The 19,570-nt window shown below is 39.4% G+C and overlaps 1 protein-coding gene across 1 annotated transcript in view; it reads right to left on the minus strand.

Annotated features, from left to right (window-relative positions):
* Positions 1 to 19,570, minus strand: part of RPA1 (replication protein A1) — a gene marked incomplete at its 5' end in the record, with an annotated part of 22,898 nt that continues 3,328 nt past the window's right edge. The window contains 12 exons of the mRNA XM_083806532.1: positions 1 to 1,021; positions 1,373 to 1,459; positions 4,725 to 4,832; positions 6,103 to 6,279; positions 7,306 to 7,438; positions 8,652 to 8,800; positions 10,404 to 10,543; positions 11,692 to 11,884; positions 12,029 to 12,097; positions 13,219 to 13,321; positions 14,196 to 14,328; positions 15,440 to 15,526. Of these exons, the coding sequence (XP_083662658.1) occupies positions 914 to 1,021; positions 1,373 to 1,459; positions 4,725 to 4,832; positions 6,103 to 6,279; positions 7,306 to 7,438; positions 8,652 to 8,800; positions 10,404 to 10,543; positions 11,692 to 11,884; positions 12,029 to 12,097; positions 13,219 to 13,321; positions 14,196 to 14,328; positions 15,440 to 15,526 (1,487 nt within the window). The 3' untranslated portion in view covers positions 1 to 913. The remainder of the gene's footprint in view (positions 1,022 to 1,372; positions 1,460 to 4,724; positions 4,833 to 6,102; positions 6,280 to 7,305; positions 7,439 to 8,651; positions 8,801 to 10,403; positions 10,544 to 11,691; positions 11,885 to 12,028; positions 12,098 to 13,218; positions 13,322 to 14,195; positions 14,329 to 15,439; positions 15,527 to 19,570) is intronic.

The following is a 19,570-nucleotide window of genomic DNA, read 5'->3' on the forward strand; positions in this document are numbered from 1 at the left end:
TACAGGAATTAAACAGTGTTTATTCAAACAAAGCTCCCCCCTTGAAAGACCTTTTTTCTGATTAACATCATTACAAATAAAACCAAAGAAAGTGAACATACAGACATACAAAATATATACGGGCAGGAAAAGTGCGCTAAAATCAGTCAAAAACCTATAGTATTAATTGAAGTGAAAACTAAAGCAATGCTTTGTAGTTGCCTAGATTTCCCTGGGGGATGGAGAGTCAATGCTTATCTGCCTTCCTCAGAAGAGACAATTTTGATTAATATCAGACCCATCTGACTCAGTCTATTAAACCCTGAAGGAAGGATATTCTTCAGATATAAGAGATATGTCTTTGATTAATAATTCTACCATATTGCCATTCCAAGCATTAACAACTGCATGGCACCTGTGGAAAAAGGAAGCCTTTGAATTCTACAGAAAAGAACTAACTTGCGCTAACAGACCTGTTCGCCTTCGTCCACGTCCGAAAGCTGTATGATGCTCTTCCTCCTACCCTTTGCTGAACAAGTCCAAGTGCCACGGTTGTCACTACTTCCTTGCAAAGACGACACAGTGGTTATATAATTCAGCTTTATGTACAGAGAGAAAGCAAAGTTACTTCAGACATTCTGAATGCGTTGTCTAAAGATACTGACAATCTGTCTAGAGAATCCTCTTTAGCACTGTCACAGTTTAATAGACCACAGCGGTCTACAGCATCATGGCCGTTTCAGTGCACTCTTAGTCACCAGAGACGTATCTTCAGAGAAATGAATTAAATCACTTAGCCCACTACACTGGACTACGATGCATGGTATAACTAATGCCAAATTGTCATACATGGGGTAAGGAAAAAGTCAGTGTAACATCCTCTCTTCGAGTTTTTCCTGCAAGTTTTAGCTTTGATGAATTAGCAGCAGCCCTCTCATCCCAGCTGAGCATTTCTCCTGATGTTTGCGATCAACCTCTTGCTGTATTCTCTGTAGTTTACGGGTTTGACATCCATTGCTGTAGCCTTAATACGGGATTCATCCTGTGAAAGAGAAAAATGGCATGCAAAGAGTGCTCAGCAAAAGAATGCTCAGTTCTAACCTCCTTCTGCCCTCCCTGTTCTTGGTACCAGGGTTAGCTAGGCGAGCAAACTTGACTCCCAGAGCAGCTACACTCTTTTCATTTGGAACAAGACAGACTTGAGGAACCTGAGAGGGAGCAGCTTTAAAGGCAGTCCCCTCCTTCAGTGACCAAGGCTGACAGTATTTGCTGTGAGCAAGTACCTTAGGAAACTTCTCCACACAAACATAAGAGGATGAAGCCATCTCTTACGGAGAGAAGTCAAACTGTAAAAGCCATATGCTACATTATTTGCATTTTGGAGGATACTTACGTTGTAAGTCTCCAGTTTTACTCTGATCCTGAACTCATACGTGTTGAAGTTGGCATTCTGGAAGACTTCTTCAAATGCCTGCTCATTCTGTGAGAAGGACAAAAGACAGACATCAGCTGCAGTCACCCAAGCTTCTGGTAGTACCAGGAATTTTCAGAACAGTTCATCTTTTGCTGATGTTGGCAAAATATTGGAACTAACTGGATCATGCATGCAGACCTGAATTTTCCATCAAATTTTAGATGCCAAAACAATAGCTTAAAGTTTTTGAGAGAAAATGTAGTTCAGAGTGAAAAATCTTTTTAGCAACCTAAACAAAACAATGTATAGCTGCAGTGAGCCCGCAGCCAGACATACCGAATGAAAACATTATAAATCTGCGTAAGATTCTCTCATGCAGCTTAACGGGCTATTTCTGATGTTCTGCAACAATCAGACACTGACAGAGTTAACTACTTGCCTATTAATTGTCTTATTAGGCATTCAGCTCCTCTGCTTATACATCAAGGTTGTATGTATCCTTCACATCCTGACAGACCTATTTAAGAGGATGCTCCATAAAAAGTGGATGCATGTTTTGAAAGTGCTTTTATAACCACTAGAAGACCATGTCACATTTACAGCATAAGCTACTTCTAATTACCATATGAATACTAAACATAATCATCATTTATTTCAGACAATTTGTCAAAACAGTAGAAAAGAATTAGACAAGTTGTGAAGACCATGGAAAAAGTTTATTTTTGTAAAAACGCATTATAAAATCTTCGCTGACATTCCACCAAAATCCTGCTGCCCCATGGTGATACAGACATGCAATTATCATCACATCTCTCTACCAAATGCACTTGACTTGATCAGTCAGTCCAGAAGGAGACAGAGCATCTGGTCCAGAACTGAACCCACCTCAGTTTCACTCACATCCCAAGTATGAAAACTGCTGGTTTTAAAGCGTGCGGCACTCTTTTACGCTACGGGGCGATTCTTCTAAGGTTTAGGAAGGTACAACAAATGAAGGAGAACATGGGTAGCCAGCTGCAGACTGCAACATTTCGGCATATGCCTCCTGAATATTGAAAACCCTTTCCTGTGACCATCATATGGATTAGAGGATGAGAAAGCTCGCTTTATGAAGTGTTTGGCTCCTGTTTCCACCTCTGCCACAAACTACACGGACCATTAGTGAGTGGAAAACGCTGTTAGCACACCAGTCACTGCTACCCTGCATTACCTCCTTTCATAACAAGTACGGCAGAGAAGGAGATGAAAGACCTTGCACGCACATCTATGCTTAGCACGGCACGGCTGTACGTGGACTCAATACACCCTGTAAGCAGTTGACTTCCACCAACTTCACAGGGCACTGGATGAGGTCTTCTGAGAAAAAACACTAAGATAAGCTTGCTGAAAATGCATCGAGTACCGTTTTTAAAGCTCATAAAAGTGTCAAATCAAAGCCAATTTCTCCTGGAACACAAAGCATTCCTGCTCAAGGGCTCATTCCATATTATGCTCCATTTTCTATCCCTGGCCATTTCCATTAGACAGCTCTTCAGAAGACATTACATGTTTGTATTGTTACATAGGATCTGCTGTCTCTCCTTCCCCTCTCTCTTCAGCATTAGAAGCGACTAAGAAATTTTGTTTGAACTCTAGCAGAGATTAAGCGTGACTGAACTAAGAAAATATTGACAAGTTAAGAACGTCTGAAAATGGAAATTCAGAAGTGTAGGCACATCTAATTAGAATGCCATAGCAATACATCTGCCTACAGAGCAGAGGTGTCCAGCCTTCAGGATACCACAAAAGTTTTAGCATCTAAGAACCGCAAGCTTTGTGCCACTTACCTTACAGAATAAAAGTGCAGGAAATTTCCAAACACCATTCCTGTACGTAAATTACAGGAAAGCTAGCCCCACTTCGCAGAAATGGATGAGGGCTACAACAGTGTCTCAGGACAATCAGGATTACAGCCTCAAGAATCCCTTCTGGCTCATTTCCTCCCACAGCCAAGCAATAGGTTAACCAACATCTGGAATATCTATGGAGCCCTAATATCAATCATACTATAGCCTTAGCCTGGAAGCACAGCAGTGTTCATATACAATTCAAGAACTTAATCTGTTTTCCACATCATTACGAAATAAAACCACACAGATTTTATATAGTAGACAACTAAAAGCAAGAAGAGATTATTTTGGTAGGAAGAAAGGAAAATGCAGCAGAGAAGCACAGAGACAGAGGGAAGAAAATACTGTCTGTTAGTGTTTAATGGCTTACAGCCACCTTAAAAACTGTTCTAATCTGCCAAAGAAAGATTACTTAAGCATCTCTGCAAATGACCTATTTTAAAAGTCATAGTTTTTGTATTGTCCACGAAGTTTCTGGTAATACTTGGTGAAAAAAAGAGCCTTCAAGGGAGGGCAAACACACATTAGTTCAAAAAAGCTTCCTGCCTACTTACAAAGATACATACAAAGCGTTCTGGAACTTTTTGGTTTTGTAAACAATTTTTTGGAACACATGAGAAATAACGCTGTTAGTATTCATGGCTAAAACAGTTTTTCACATATCCTTCCAATCTAGGTACAATGATAAAACAGCCTGTCCTTTCAACTGTAGTCAATGTGTTAAAGCTGTCAATAGCACTACAACCTTGAGGGCTGACAAGCAGCCAGCTGTCCCTCAAGGTCCAGGTGATAAGGACAGGCTGATCTTCAGTTTAAGAGTCAAAAGAGCTCAGAGGTAGACAGACTGACTGGGGGAGCAAACTATGGGGAAAACCAGGCAAACCTCTGTTCTCCAGGCAGATGGCCCATGGAAAATAATCCTGAGAAGAGCAAAGTCCCTGCCAAGAACTTCAGACTACAGAGAACCAATGATTTGTGAACTTGCAAAAGATTCTGAAGCCCAACTTCTGGAGGAAATCTCTGGCCACCAGACCCCTGAGTTGGCCCATCAGCTCAGAGAATGGGCAAGATCATGTTCTTGTCAGATGAAATAGAATATCCCTTTCTTTCACATAGGCCTTTCAAATTTGTTTTAATAATTCTTTTAATTTCTGCTGAAACTACGTGAACATAATCCAATGCCCTTGCTGTATCTCTTGACTTAGCAGTGCTCTGTGTGCACATAGGGATGAGACCACACTCTCTGCTGGATCAGCACTCATATTCTGCAGGCATGTTGCATCTTTCTCCAAGTTTCCTTTTAAGTCAATGTCACAAGAATATTTCCTTACCGGTACGATAAGAAAAAGCAGGAAATTTGAGGGCCGCTTAACAACGAGATGTATAAAATACAGATCAACTTCGAGACATTTACTAAAGACTTAATAAGCTAGCTGACTGACCTTTTCCTTCAGTTCTCCCAGGAAAGCAGCACTTTGCCCAAGAATGAATTCTGCTGTGTCTTGGAAGCAAGTCACCCACTGATACTCTAGACAGTCTGCAATGGTCACCTAAATCAACAAAAACAAACAAAGCAAACAAAAATAATATCCTCCAGTTGCCTAATATTTAAGTACAACAGTATGAGAGAGATTTATTTCACAGTTAAAAAGCCTTATGCACCATCGGTACTTTCCATAACCCGAGCTGAAGACAATGACATATTATTTTACTTTTTAAAAGAGCTCCATAGAACGTCACAGTCATTTAAAGTAAGTTAATATCGATAGTGCATTGTTTACTATTATGATCTTGTTGGTCTTTTCCTGTGACACAATGATGTATATTCAGTTCCTTTCCTCTGCCACTGATGGGCTGTGAACAAGAGCAGGTAGCTCAGAATGGCAGCAGCCAAGGGTGACACCAGCAAGACTGCAACCTGCATTTACTTAGTACAGACATGAGAACCTGAGCATAAATACGTGTGCTGTGCTATGAGACAACTACCAAAACGTTCAAGGACAAGACAGAGCAGTAAACAGATCAAGCACGAGCCTCGTATATGAGGCTGCTATTGACAATTTGGAATGTGAAAATAGGAGACAAACTCTTCCGAAGGCCACGATTGTAACTTTAGTATTGCCTTTATATTCTCTGAGAAGGGCTCTGCTATGTTAAGTAGTGCGTGTGTTCCTAGAAGTTATCTGCTAGAAATTATTCAGAAGCAGTGTATCTTTTAGTGAGATTGCAGGGATAGTTCCCCTTTCTCTGCATGCCCACCTGGCACAGCATTTCTAAGAAGCAGCTACAACTCTAATTTATAATGTAAAACAGAAAAAGGTTCAATGCTTATGGGATAAGCGGGCATCACAATAATCCTCAGACAGCTCTCTGAAGCCTGCTCCATTAAAGCATGAGACAGAACAATACCTACAAAAAAATGTACTAAATATAGGTAGCAGCTGTAAAAGTGCAATTACTGCTCTCCAGAAATGCCATTTTACTTCAGTTTATCTTCACTACTGAAGAGGCGTAGGCCATCTGTACTCTGCACTGCATAGTACACTTGGAAACCAGAATCAACTCAGCTAGCATCAACTTTTTGGCAAAGAGAAAAGCTTTTAATTGGAGCACTAGGAAAACAAACTGCTAATCAGCTCAATGAAACATTCCTCACCTAGGTACAGCATACAAGCCATTTAAATATCCTCTAATCCATAGGCACTTTATAGACAGACAAACAGCACTCTAAGACCCCGTTGTCTCAAAACATTTCAACTTGGACTGTCCGGGGAAAGCAGTCAGCGAGAAGCACTGGTCTCCTCTAGTCCACATACTTACCAGAAGCATCATGCGGTACTTGAAATTGGGGAATTCACGATCACACTTTTCACAACGATACAGTCCATTCTGTTGGTCTATCACTTTCTTATTGCAATCCTGAGAGGGACAGGCCTGGTACATACAGTTCTCTTTGCGCAGATGTACTACTGTGCCCACACAGCTAAAATAATCCGCCTAGGAGAGTGAGTGTGCAACATTAGCCTCAAAACACTCAAATGTTTTCCAATTCTGAATTAACCACAAAGCAAGGCACCCATACTTGGATATTTAAGATTAGAAAGCTTAACAGCTATGGATTATTGGGAAACTGTAAATCAACCCCTCTGTTGCAATCATTTCCAGGTTTCCATTATGTTAAACAAAGTCTCTACAGCAAGATTATTTTGTGTTTCCATTGCGGGAAACTCTGATTGCTAGGTTTTCTTCAGATAAAGCATATTTGCTTTTCCATTGTGTCCGTTCAAATCTCTACTTTTTCACAGGATTAAGATTCTGCACTTTCCTATGCTTCTTTTGGGAGTCAGTACAAAAACCAGAAAGCCTACTGTGTGGTATTGCAGATAAGCGTTTGATTAAACTATAGCCCACAGAACAAAAATACCCACTCGCCATGGTAAAATAATCATCCTAATGGTTTAAGACCACAGTCCAGTCTTTCAACAGATCAACAGAGGTTGATTAAGAAGCATGTGCAAGAAATGTCACAGAAAACAGCTGAATTACAGGTAAAGTTTTGTCCTCAGATAAAAGTTCTTCTGCATCCTGAAAGGCTTAGCACTTAAGTTTGAAAAACAAAAATGTTTTTAAACAAGTCAAGGAGCAGTTTAAGCCTAGAGAGGCTACTGAACTGGAATGCCAGAGCGGTGAGTCTTATTCCTAGCTTTTCTACTGAACAAGCGTGCACCCTTGAAAACCACTTCCTCTTAATGCACCTGTTTCTCCTGTAATACTTCGTGCTATTTATATGTTTGCAAAGATGCAAATATCTTTGGGGTAGACTATTTTTTACTATTTACGCAAGGCTTAGAATTCTCTTGCAAACAAAGGATCATGTTGCAACATCAGCAATGAACTTGGATTCTGCTCTTAAAAAACAGTTACAGAGTAAGCACATATTGCTCAACAACGTGACAGTTCCAATAAGCTTTTTGTTACCCCCTCTCCAATACACAATGCTTGCATTCAGCTGCCATGCTCTACCTTATCTCCTTGTCCCAAGTTCTCAGCTTTGGCTTCAAACAAAGTTTTCCAGTTGGTGTTCACCCCAGATGCTGATCCACCTCTTACATCAGAGATCGAGGAGCATTCCAGAAGCTGCCCCTCGGAGTCAAACCTGGAACCACAAAGATGCGCTTCTATTTTTGGGTAGCAGACCATGCAGACTTATCAAAAGCTTACGTTTAGTTTCATGTACTTAATACGTGAGGGATTTTTTTTTCTTTTGTAAAAATCAATGATTGCAAAGGAAACAATTACAGTAATTTGTGTATATTGCAAACAAAAATAGCATTTCAGAATAAGTTAATACTCTGACTTAATTAGCACAGTATTTTATAAACCCACAAAAGGAGGACAGCTTTGTTCTATATAACTGCAATTTGTTTGCCAGCTAGTGGTCAAACCACGCACTGCACGCTTCTTTAAGGCAGGCAGATAACAAGATTTAAGGGCATCAAGATATTTCCATAATTAAAATTAAATTACACGGTACCATTATCTTTGCAGCAGCTTCAAAAGAAAAAAGCAAATAGCATTGAACAAATTATGCCTCCTGTGTTAAAGTAAGAAAGCACTCCTTTTCAGAAAAAGATTGTACTATCATCCCATTCCGGCGTTTTTTGTGATTTAAGAAACACACCAAAAGGACTCAGAAACTGAGCATAATTAAAATATGACAGCAATAGCTAAGACCCACAATCAATTTCATCTTCAACAACCCTCTGAAGTACTGAAGCACTGCTCAATCTGACAAATGGAGAATGCTAACACAAACGTTTTATCCGCGTTTGAAGGATTTAGCCAGAACGCGAACCCAGGATTCACAAAACCCGATGCTGTAGGGACTTCACCCCATTAGCACATACACCACGTCTCACTGTGCTAGTAGCTACAGCGGACAATTTAGCAACTACCTACACCAGAAGCAGTAATGAAGCACTAAGAAGTCATTTTGTTTTCCTGACAACAGCAAAACTATCCGAAACTATTTTGCTATCTGAAAAATATCTGATAAGGAAGAGACACTGTAAGAAGTCAACAGTTCCTCCAGTACATACTAACAGAGTACGCATCAGATTCCATGAAGTGGAAAAACCCTGCTATAAATAAATAAATAAATACTGTTCTCTCAGCTAGTCACTCAAAGTAGAGTTGGTCAAAGTCTGATTTCATGCTGCCTTGCAAGGCTTTGGGTCAGCACGCACTACTCCTATGGAACCCATACTGTCTGCTCCCCTTCCTCAGTACTTTACAGGCTGCTCAAATATAGACAATAAAATGAATACTTCACAGCAGGCTGAAATGAATCAACACAAACACAGTCATACCATCCTCGAAGCTTAAAAGCCTCTGGGGTATCAGGGTTGACGACAACTGTACTCGACGACAGGACAGAAAGGCTTCTACCACCAAAATCAGAGACTCGGGCTCCTCTGATGGCTACCACAGGTTGTCTAGAACCATCAAACGTCTCAGCCTGCGTGTACAGAAAAAAAAAGAAAGAGTAAGCACACTACAATAGAGATACTGAACTTCTGGTCATAATTCATGGATCATGACAAAAGACAAGATCTAAATCAAACTATCTTACCATATTTGGGAGGTATGGTTTTCAAAAAATATCACTAGAAATTTATGAAAAGGCAGCTAACAATCCTAATACTCCATTTCTTGGGTAACTGGAGAAACTCTATATTGATGCTGAAGCTGTTCGGAGAAAATGGATTAGTCTCCTTTAGGAGCTTTACACAAGGATTTTAAAAACAGAGATGGGTTATGGGAATGGAGGTTTCTCCGAACAGAGGTTATTTGGTCAGATCCCACTCTTTGGGACATCGAAGAGCTCACTTGGCTTAACTGAGCCAATCACGTCTCTTCTACTACAGCATAAGAAGTAGAAGCATAGGTATACTGACCAAACACTTTTTCTCAACTTTCCATTTTCTGTTTTTAATCTCATAAAGCTGCTTTAATGCTGTCCAGTTGCCATCAGTTTGCTATCTGAGTAAAGTCTGACACTAACAAAGAACCTCTTGGCACTAGAGAGGCTTTGAAAGGTATAGATTTTCAGGACCCCACACCACTTAACGAGCAAGGAGAGGATCATGTGCTTAAAGACCACAAATGAGCTACAGTTAGCAGAAGCATTCACTGTATCCATGGGATACAAAAAGAACACACAACAGCTTGGCAGTTAGGGCAATGACTGTTATTGGGCAGATATGGATTCTAACCCTAAGTGCACCAGCTGCAGGCTGTAAGTCACTTCCCCTCAATGCTTGGTGTTATCTCTACAAGTGAAAAGACTGTAAAATGCAGATCTCGCTGATCTCTTGAGAGTTACACAAAAAATTCATCACTAGTAACCTCTCCTGTAACAAGCTGGTTCAACCTCAAAACTTTGTGATACTGAACTTCAGTTGGCTTCATTTACATCGGCAGAGGGTTAACGTTTAGCCACCTACTTGATCATTTAGCCATAAAGCACTGCCGCCAAGCTGGCAGGATCACTCCCGTTTTATAGACCAGAATATAAATCCCTAAGAATCTACACTATCCTTTTGACAAATGACTTTGTTTTCCAGTGGTAAAGGACCAGTTTACTACAACCACACAATCTTTCAATTCCAAAACTCTGACATTTTAAACTCTTAGTCTGAGATACAGCCTTTCAACCCCCTAGTTAAGCAGCGATTTATGCAAGGTAACAAGTATCCCACCCTAAGAATAAAATTCATCTCAAACGAGACAGCCGTAGCCATCAGGCTTTCTGATAATCAAACTACAACTCGTATTCTTTTCTAAACCAGAAGCCTGTTATCTACAGTCTTTGGGCTTGAGACATAATGTCTGCAGTTGTTCAGAACACATTAGTCAGATCATGTCAGCAGTTTGTCAGAAAAAGGTTAAGAACATCACACCTGAATGAAACCAGACAGTCTTTCACCTTCTTTCTGCCCCGATCCTCAAACACCCAGGACTCTGTCTCAGTGCTATGCCCATCTCAGATGACAACAGCGTGCATTTCCTCACCCTACACAAAGGAACGTTTGCTTAAGAACAGGTAAGAGAGCACATACCTCATTTCCCCATAGCGTAGCTGTCACCAGTTTCCCTGATGTATCCATCAGATGCACATTCCTCTTTGATACCTCCCTATTGCTAGCTTTCACTGTAATTTTAGTGACATCTTCATAGCTCTTACAGATTCCAATTACATCTGAAAAAGAGTTACAATTTAGTTAGAGATGCTCAAGGGTCACAATTGGGGAATACAAGACCGCAAGAGAAGAATTCATTCCTAGTGACAGATTTTTACCTTGTAATATCCTAGCTCCCTATTCAAATCAAATCTGATACGGAAATTAAGTGTATTATGGCAGGAATGCTCTACTACAAAATTCTTCAGTGCTTTAATTTTGTTGACAAATTCATTAAGATATTCAAAAATTCAAGCCTCACCACATTAGAAATCTCTTTCCATCACACTCTGCCAAAGTGCGATCACTTTCAGCTCCTGATCCTTGCTGGTTAAGAAGTCTCTCAAGCGAGGGGTTTCAAAATGACAGCCACAAACAAGCAACCAGCTAGTGCCCTCGCTGCAGCCCCCTAGGCCATAAGCTGCAACTTGAATAAGTTTTGGGGGTTGGACCAGATGACCTCTAGAGGTCCCTTCCAACACAAAACATCCAGCGAGTCCTGGGAAGTCGCATGTTTGGGCAGTAAGAGCTAATGCCATGCCCTTTGAACTCCCTGACATTATTCCTTTTTGAACATGACAGATCTACCTTTAAAATTCCTAGCTGAATGCCTCTGAATCACATGCATCTTGTGCCTGTGAAACCTGAGAACCCTCGCCCCCACCCAGCCTCTGATTTTTCCGGAGTACTCTGCCCAACAAATTACAGAAAAACAAACCTCCGATACTTCACAAAGCAAGCCAAAACAGTCATGCAACTTGGACTTGGATTCACTGAATTATGCCAAAATCACTACAGAGATAATTAGATAGTGAAAGCAAGCAAGATCATGGAAGGTATGAAACACACACGTGCTGAGCAAGGACATTTTTCCTTCAACCCTTTTCTGTGGAAAACAATCATACTACAATAAACAAGTATCGTTTACTGCCTTTAGTTTGAAGCACAAGTTTGCAGAGAAATCATTACACATTGTTAGCAGAATAGGATAAAGACTGCTTAACAGTATAATTGCCCAAGGCATTTTTAATGGCAACCACCGCTGGCTAACTTCACCCAAGAGATCAAAACAGTCAAAGCATTGTATTGCTCACTGCCTCCCCCAGCATTCACAACAAAAATAAAATTTCAAAGCCTTATAGCTTGCCATTTCGCTACTTAGACTGACCGACAATTGAGTCTTTGGGTGTGTTCTCCAACTCGGAGATGGATACAAACTCAAACTGAACAGATGGAAGATGCTGGGCATCATCACAGGGCACAACTGAAGTCTCATTAGTGAATGTAATCTCATAGTCATTCTTAACAGCTGTATATTGCTTGTTAGCAGTCTTCAAATTGCCTTTGGTAAAATAATATACCTAGAGGAGAAAGCAATGAAACTGAGGATATTATCGGAAGTCAGACAGAGAAAATGGATTGTGTTCACCTTTAAAAATCCTTGCTATGCTGAAGCTCCTCTTTTCTAGCTCATGTCAGTCCATGAAAGCACAATACTACTGTACCTTGTTCAGTTCAATGAGAGGAAAGAACTTGTCTGCTTGATCATTGAACGCAGTAGCTCTAATCTCACCCTGGAGAAAAACAGAAGAGTTGGTAAGAACTGAAATTCAGCATGAAAATTAATAAGTAAATAAATAAAGCCTTCACATTGTTAAGTGGCATCAGTTCTACAGACACAGTGTGGGTTGCCAGGCTAGCTCCAGGCATTTGAGAAAAAAAACACCATTCTCCTCAGATTTGTAGCTCTAGCTAGAACAACATATTCTACACCTGACCATCACATCTCACATTCAAGTCTCATTCGCATCTCTGGAGCTCCAGAACAAAATGCAAAAGAATTGCCATCATATGCACACCTTTGAACAGGTACTCCTAAAACTGGCATTAATTGCCATTCAAGGAAAGAAAAAGTTCAAATAGATCACCTAGCTCGACAAGTTAGCACACAGGTATATTGTGGTACTTCCTACTCATACATGATGTCAAGTCCTTAAGTTACAATTAATTGCAATTATAAACTCAATAGATAAATTTAAAAACAAAACAAAAAAAAAGAGTACTAACAGTATGCAGAGAAAACAAATGGCTGGTGACAACACGTTACATTATTAACCTCACATTTTATACTAAATATAATCTTGCAGAATCTTGTTTTCATGACAGAAGGCTGTAATTTGATAAGAGGTTTGATAAACTGCGAGTTTAGTTAGATTAACCAGATACCATTCCCCAAACAAACCACAGATGAAATTTCCTAGTATTACAATAATTTATACTCGGATTTCCTCACGAAAATGAAAGCTTATAACTTGGAGGCAATGCTCCTCTCACTCCTTGTTTTGTAACATGTAACTAAGCAAAGATGAGATCTCATTCTCAATCCAAAGGAAAGCATGATAAACCTAAGTATTAGGTTGTCAGTTTCCCTAAACAACCGTATTTTGAGGCTGCAGAGATTGAGTCACACAGTATAGACTTTGATGAAAAATAATCAGTAATGCCATACATTTAAGACTTCATTCTGGATAAGAACTGGATCACTGATGCTCAAGTTAATGAATATACGAATATGAACTTCAGTCGTCATAAAAAAACATTTTCTGTAATACACTTTATTTCCTCTATTCTGTCTTTATAAAGGGTTCATCAGCATCTGGCATACATTATCTTTTTCTCAACATATAACACTTACACTTTCATCAACTAGCTCTATAGAAAAGAGCTTTCCTTCCCCGCGGGAGTTGCTCCATGTGCGGATCTGGCCTTTTTGGGTAACACGAGCGCAAATGGTCCACCTGAAATTGTGTAAGAAAAAAAAAAGTTCTACGTCCTCTTTTATATTTTTCTTCTTCATTTTTAAAAGAGATTGAATTTACCAACCCTAGGAACTGGAACGTCACTATTTAAAAGCCAGAATTCTTCCACTGCACCTCAGCAACTCTACCTGCCTTTCTGCTGCTTTCTATTTTAATGGCCTCGACCATTAAAGGCAGAAAGTTGTATAGAAAGCAACAACAAAGCCAAGCATAAAACATCTAGTACGATATAGCAGCAAACAATCCTTCTGCACAGAAGCAGGCCTCAAATCTTTTACTTTTTAGGGTACATTTCTCATAGAGCAGTTTGCCTGTTCTGAATAGCCACGTTAGAACTCAAGAGCCCAATTATAGGATTTGCATTTAACTTAGGTAATCAAATCAGTTTGCATAACTTTAAAATGTCATTCACAAAATAATTACATCCTCATGCTTTTCAACAGAACAGTAGCTGAAGTGAATAGCTTACTGAGCTGTTTTGTCATTAACTTATCAAAAAGAAGGTCACTTTAGGAAAAAAGAGAAGTCAATTGATTTTCGACTAAAATATTAAAAACCTATCAAGCTCAGCAGGGTAACTTCACCAAGACAATGGAAAGGCAAGTCTCACATTGTCAGTGTTGATGAAAAAAAAAGACCAAAAACCTGTACAGCTGTTTCTGTGCTGTGTGGATTTTTGTTTCGTTTCCCCACCCTTCCTGCACCCCTCCCCAAGTTAACTGATAAAATCAAAACTTAATGAAGAACGATTTAACAGAGATTCATACATCTCAGTAAGGATGATAAAGCAAAAAGAAGTTGTTCCTTCATGCCTGTGACATTGATTAATACCTGGCAGACCATTAAAACTCACTTAGATTGGTATGGATTCAAGCTGGCAATCGGCACTACTTTAGCCTGGGATCCCCCTGGTGTCTTCATTGCGCTGGGAGCACTCGCTTTACTGAACTGGTTTGAGGGAGCGTGGTACTTTGGAGCAGGAGGCCCTTTCAGAAAAGAAAACGAATTAAAAAAAAAAAAAAAAAGCAAGCATGCAGAATTTCAGCCGTGTAGACAAAAGGCAGGTTAACACCAACTCATTTAAGAGCTCTGTGGTGCCCTTATAGCACCATGAAGTTTGTTGAATCACTTCTCCTGGTCACAAGTATTTTTTAGGCTGCAAAGTGCCACAGAAAAGACACACTCAGACTTTCAGAGTGGAAATGGAGAAGTATCCTGAGTCTGCTAAACACAGTCTAAGTGGAAAACAACCAGTTTGCAGTGTATTTTCTACAATGCAGGACATGCAGGTTTGGATCTACACCACTCAGGGGAACAACTAAGATACTGTACCCCTACAACCAAACTGTCTCCTGATGTAAGGCAATACTGCCAGTTCTAAACAGAATCTTGTTAATGTATCAATGTAGAGCTTTCATCACCAGCTTGAAATACAGGAAGGAAAAACTTGTTTTCTGCTGGAGTAAGCAAGTGTTAAAATTTAATATTTCAAAAAACCAAAATACTTAAACACCTGCATAAAGAATACAGACAAGTTGAAGCAGTACCAACAGCTAGGACTTTGACAACTTCGTTTCAAAAATAAGTCTACAGGCTGACATTTATATCAACCGCCTTTTTCAGCATCTTGCTATTCAAAATCTTGATCAAAACATTGTATTTATAGATGTACTATCGAATTAATTTCAGTCCTGCACCACCTAAACTGTTTGGCCTCAATAGCTCAGCACTGATAACACAACTTTACTCAGCTCCACACTGTGGCCTACTTGGGTGTCCAGAGAGCACCACTTCAAGAACACAAAATTGCCTCAGACTAGATGTTCAGTTTACATTGCTTTGTCAAAGTTGCTTCCCTCTTTTTTCCTTTTTTTGTTACATCCCCCCTCCTTTCTTGGACAAGAGGAGGAAACGGGACAGATTTTCTTAATTCAAGTGTACAGTAGGCTCTTGAGATAATTCACCTTTTCAAGCTACAGGTTAGTCTAATGTAATTTCTTGTCCAACACTATTATAGAAAGGGTCTTTTTTAAGTTTAAGCTGTGGTTTTGTAGTGCACAAACAGAAACCAGAATTCCTGCCCAGGATTATTCTTACCTGCTACTGACACATTGCCATTTTGTTGCTGTGGTTTGTTGGGTGCTGCATTTGCTGCTGGAGCTGAAGAACGCTGCTGCCCCTGCCCTGGTAATTAAATGGAAAGAGGTCATTTAGTACAGCAGGGAGCACAGTAATTAAAACTACCCTTAAGCATTTTTAAGAAGAAATAAGTTTTGTATGAAAACAAAATTTTAAACACAGAACACATGCTAAAATTCAGGTGTTATAAGGCACAGCAGCAGCAAACTATCTGTTGAACGATATTTACATGGAGGAATCCTAGTCAGATCTCTTTCCTCAAGCAACTGCTTTCTACTTGAGAAGAACTCAGGGTTGACAGTTATTTAAAAGGACAGCACTGAAGTAATCTTGACAACTTCTCAGTTTTTATAGGCTTCTATTGCTCTGACAGGTAGTTTCTGCTACTACCTAACAGCAAAGATAAAAAATTGTAGAATTCCTTCTTAAAATGTGGAGAGGACCAAGAAAACACTGGATGAAGTCAAACCTGCAGTTAACGCAAGACAAAGAAAATACCTGCTACATTTTATTTCCAAAATATGAAGAAATTTAACGTGAAGGTGATGGGGTCATCATTTCCGCATTCACCAGTCGTTTCTTGGGATATGACATGCCACAGTAAGCACATATTGCATGTGTTTGTAGATTCCAGGGCTTTTACTTGCATTACACCAATGATAAATTACAAGAAAGAGGAAAGTGACATATATAGAAAAACAGTACATTAGAAGACTAATCCATAGGTCAAAATTTTGCATTACTTGACAGAAATAATTACTTTCCTATAATATTTTGCTTCTAGATTAGTAAATACCCAACATTTTTGTCTCTTTGGACCCAACTAACTCCTTAAGCCACCAGTTTGCAGGAAGTCTTAGGCCTGCGCAGGCAAAGTCCCTCCTGATTTGGGGTGTGAACAGCAAGACAGACAGGGAAAGTGGAAAAGAAGGTGAGACTGAACCCATAATCACCACAAGGAACAGAAGCAGAGAGTCCCAGAGCAGAATGGCAAGAAAGGACGGTACAGGAGCAGAATCAACACAAGGAGACCCTGACGTTGCGTAGCCTACAGAGGTAACCTTCTAGGTATCTTTAATCCAAAAAAATATTTAAGAAAATACCCAAAACAAGGTCTTTGCACAAAACCACTCTGTTCCTCTCACTTGTCGCAGTAGCCACAGTGGTGAAACAGTGACAGGAGTCGCCCTAGCAACTGAGTGACGTCAAACAGCGATGTGCACTTACTGCAGAATCCGCTAGATGGAGAAACCGAATTTCACCCTCCTTCAGCTGCCTCACTCAGAGGACCCAGCCAGTGCTTCACCCCAAATTTGTTTTGTATGAGAGGGGAGGAAGAAAAAAAAAACACACAAACAAACCACTTAAGAGAAAATATGTCTGGGTAGGGAAAGAATTTGCAAGAAGAACAGGAATGTGCATATGAAACAGGAAGAGGCTTCCTTTTACTTCTGTTTCAAATAGTCCTAGGGAAAAAATGTTTTAATACAAAAGATAAAATAAATTTTAAAAACACACTATTAGTGTACTGGTATATTATGAAACACAAAATCATGCTTTAATGATTGCTTACCCAAAGCCTGGCGTTTCTCAGCACATTAAGAATGTAACAACACATCTGTGCACGTGTTCAAACATACAAAACCAGAAAATCTCTCCAATTTTCTTGCTTGTGGAGTCGAGGGACTGCTAAACTATGACTTGTAGTGGCTGGTGGCCTACGGATCACTTAGGTTGCTCAGGAAAAATCAATTCCTCTGCTTGTTTTTTGCCGTTAATTTTTATTAGCAGAAGCTGGAAAAAAAAACAACCACCAAACCAAACACCCACACTTAAAATACCTGATCACATTTCTGCTACGTATATCGGGTTTGTCAAACCTAAGCTAAACTTAGCCCAATCTAATGTAAGAGCAGTACAGCAGTAGTCTTATGGTTCCAACAATTTGTTACCCAGAGGTCTTGCTATAGGACCATTATGACAGAAGGCCTGTTCCAGAACCGAGCAGCAGCACAGGGGAGGAAGAGGAGGGAAACACACTTTGAAAAAATGCACCCCAAAAGGCGATGGTGGGAAGAGCAGAAAGAGGAGTTCAAGCAAATGTATAAGTATACAAGCATTTCAACACTGAAAGATTAATGACAGAAATTAAACATAAGTAGCAAGTAATTGTTACAGTAAGAATGAAGTCCAACATCAGAGTAATTTCAATGAGATTAATGACAGTAATAACATTACCATATAGCTTTCTACAAAGAACTAAACTGCTCAATCTTAATTTTCTATAATACTATTATGAAACGCCGCCTGAAAAGTTTTTATGGTGTGTATTACAGAGATTGCATCTCCAGCTTCCTTGTTAGTGAGATTAACCACCTACTGCTCAAGCGTAAAGTGGCAAAAGGCATCTTCTCACTCTCTGGGTCCTACTGTGGTAGGAAAGAATAGCATTAAATCCTAGGTCTAGCAATTTGAGATCTGCATTTAAAGAAAGATGAAAAGTAGGACTAAAAACTGTTTTTTTTAATGGAAAAAAAAAAGTGCTCTTACATACTCATTCTGCATTAGCTGAGCATTCATCAAAAGTATCGTCTCTCGATACATACACAAAAGCTTAAAGAAGCTGCAACTTCAAATATACCTCTGTCATTTTACAAAGGCTTTCATGACAAATGAGACAGCCTTACAGAGCATAAAGGATAGGTTAAGCATACCTAATCTAAACTATCACCATCTTCCATAACTGAAGCCTTATTTAATGTCAAAAAAAAAAAGCATGAATTTTGCAGAATGTGTTAAAATAAAATATACATTGCATCAGTTTTGGCATCTCTTAACCACCTAGTGCAAGCCCATGCTTTCTGTGATCACAGACCCATAACACTTCCATCCCCAAAAGCTTTTAGATTTGAAAACTTCATTGCTGAGTACTTTTTTAAAGTCCAAAGGAACACAACTTTGATCAAAATCATTTTAATTTTACCAAAATTTATACTCTTAAGGGTGTATTTTCAACTCAGTTCTCTGAGAGGGAAGATTTCCAGTTGTTTCTAAGCAACAGTAGGACAAGAGAAGAACACCATACAGTTCACAAGAAACATGCTTGTGTATTATCACACAAGCAAGAGAAATGGGAGAAAGAGACAAAACAGTCTGCTCAATAGGTGTTCTGAAAATCCTGGTCTCTACAGCAACTGTGGGATTAAACCATAAAATCTGAGATGTCAACACATTTTTTAAACAGCAATCAGCTAAGTAACTATCAAAGGAACAAAGGATTCTTTAGGCTCATTTAACAAATGCACCTCTAATTCCCCAGGAAAAAGAACAGTTGATGAAGAAAGACATCTTTGCAACAAAAGCTAATTTCAGCTTCAGTTAATAAAGTAGATCTTTAACCAGAACGGCAGCGTACCTACCACCATTTGTCCAAAATATCTTACAGAAAGTTGTTGCCACTAGTTCTTAGCGATAAATTAATTCAATTCCAGCAGAAAAGAGACAAATGAAAAAAATCCACCGAAAAAAGCTATTTGCTATTAAATGTCAGCCATTATCTGTATGTACATCAATGTTGGAGATGTTCAAATATTTTCTTCGAGTGTTTATTATCCTCCCTCTTTTTAAGAAAGAGAACTACAAGAACTGAACATACTTTTGAACATCTCAGGGGGAAAAAAATTATACTAACCTGAAAAATGTTTGTCTGACAACTCGTAAGTCAGCACATGAAAATGAAGAATGCAGTTACTTCAGCAGTGGAAAGCAGAAGATTCACAGGAGGTCAGCTTAATGGCCACCCAAAGCATCATCATTTTTCAGATGGCAGCATAGGACCAGATGCTTAGGGAAGTCTGTATGCTGGCCATGTTTTCCTAACAGTATCTCATCTATCTACTTCGAGCAATATAAGTTTTAGTGCTTCCTGAACCTAACATTCACACAGAGGATGTATTGTTATGTTTAACAGCCTTTAATGGATTTTTTTTTTTTTATATCTAATTGCTTTTTGAACCTGTGCCAATTTTTGGCACCTAACTCATGTAGCAGCATGTTCCATAATTTAACTATACACTGTTTGGGGGTGTA

This window comes from Anser anser (assembly GCF_964211835.1).
Source record: "Anser anser genome assembly, chromosome: 20".
Lineage (NCBI taxonomy): Eukaryota > Metazoa > Chordata > Aves > Anseriformes > Anatidae > Anser > Anser anser.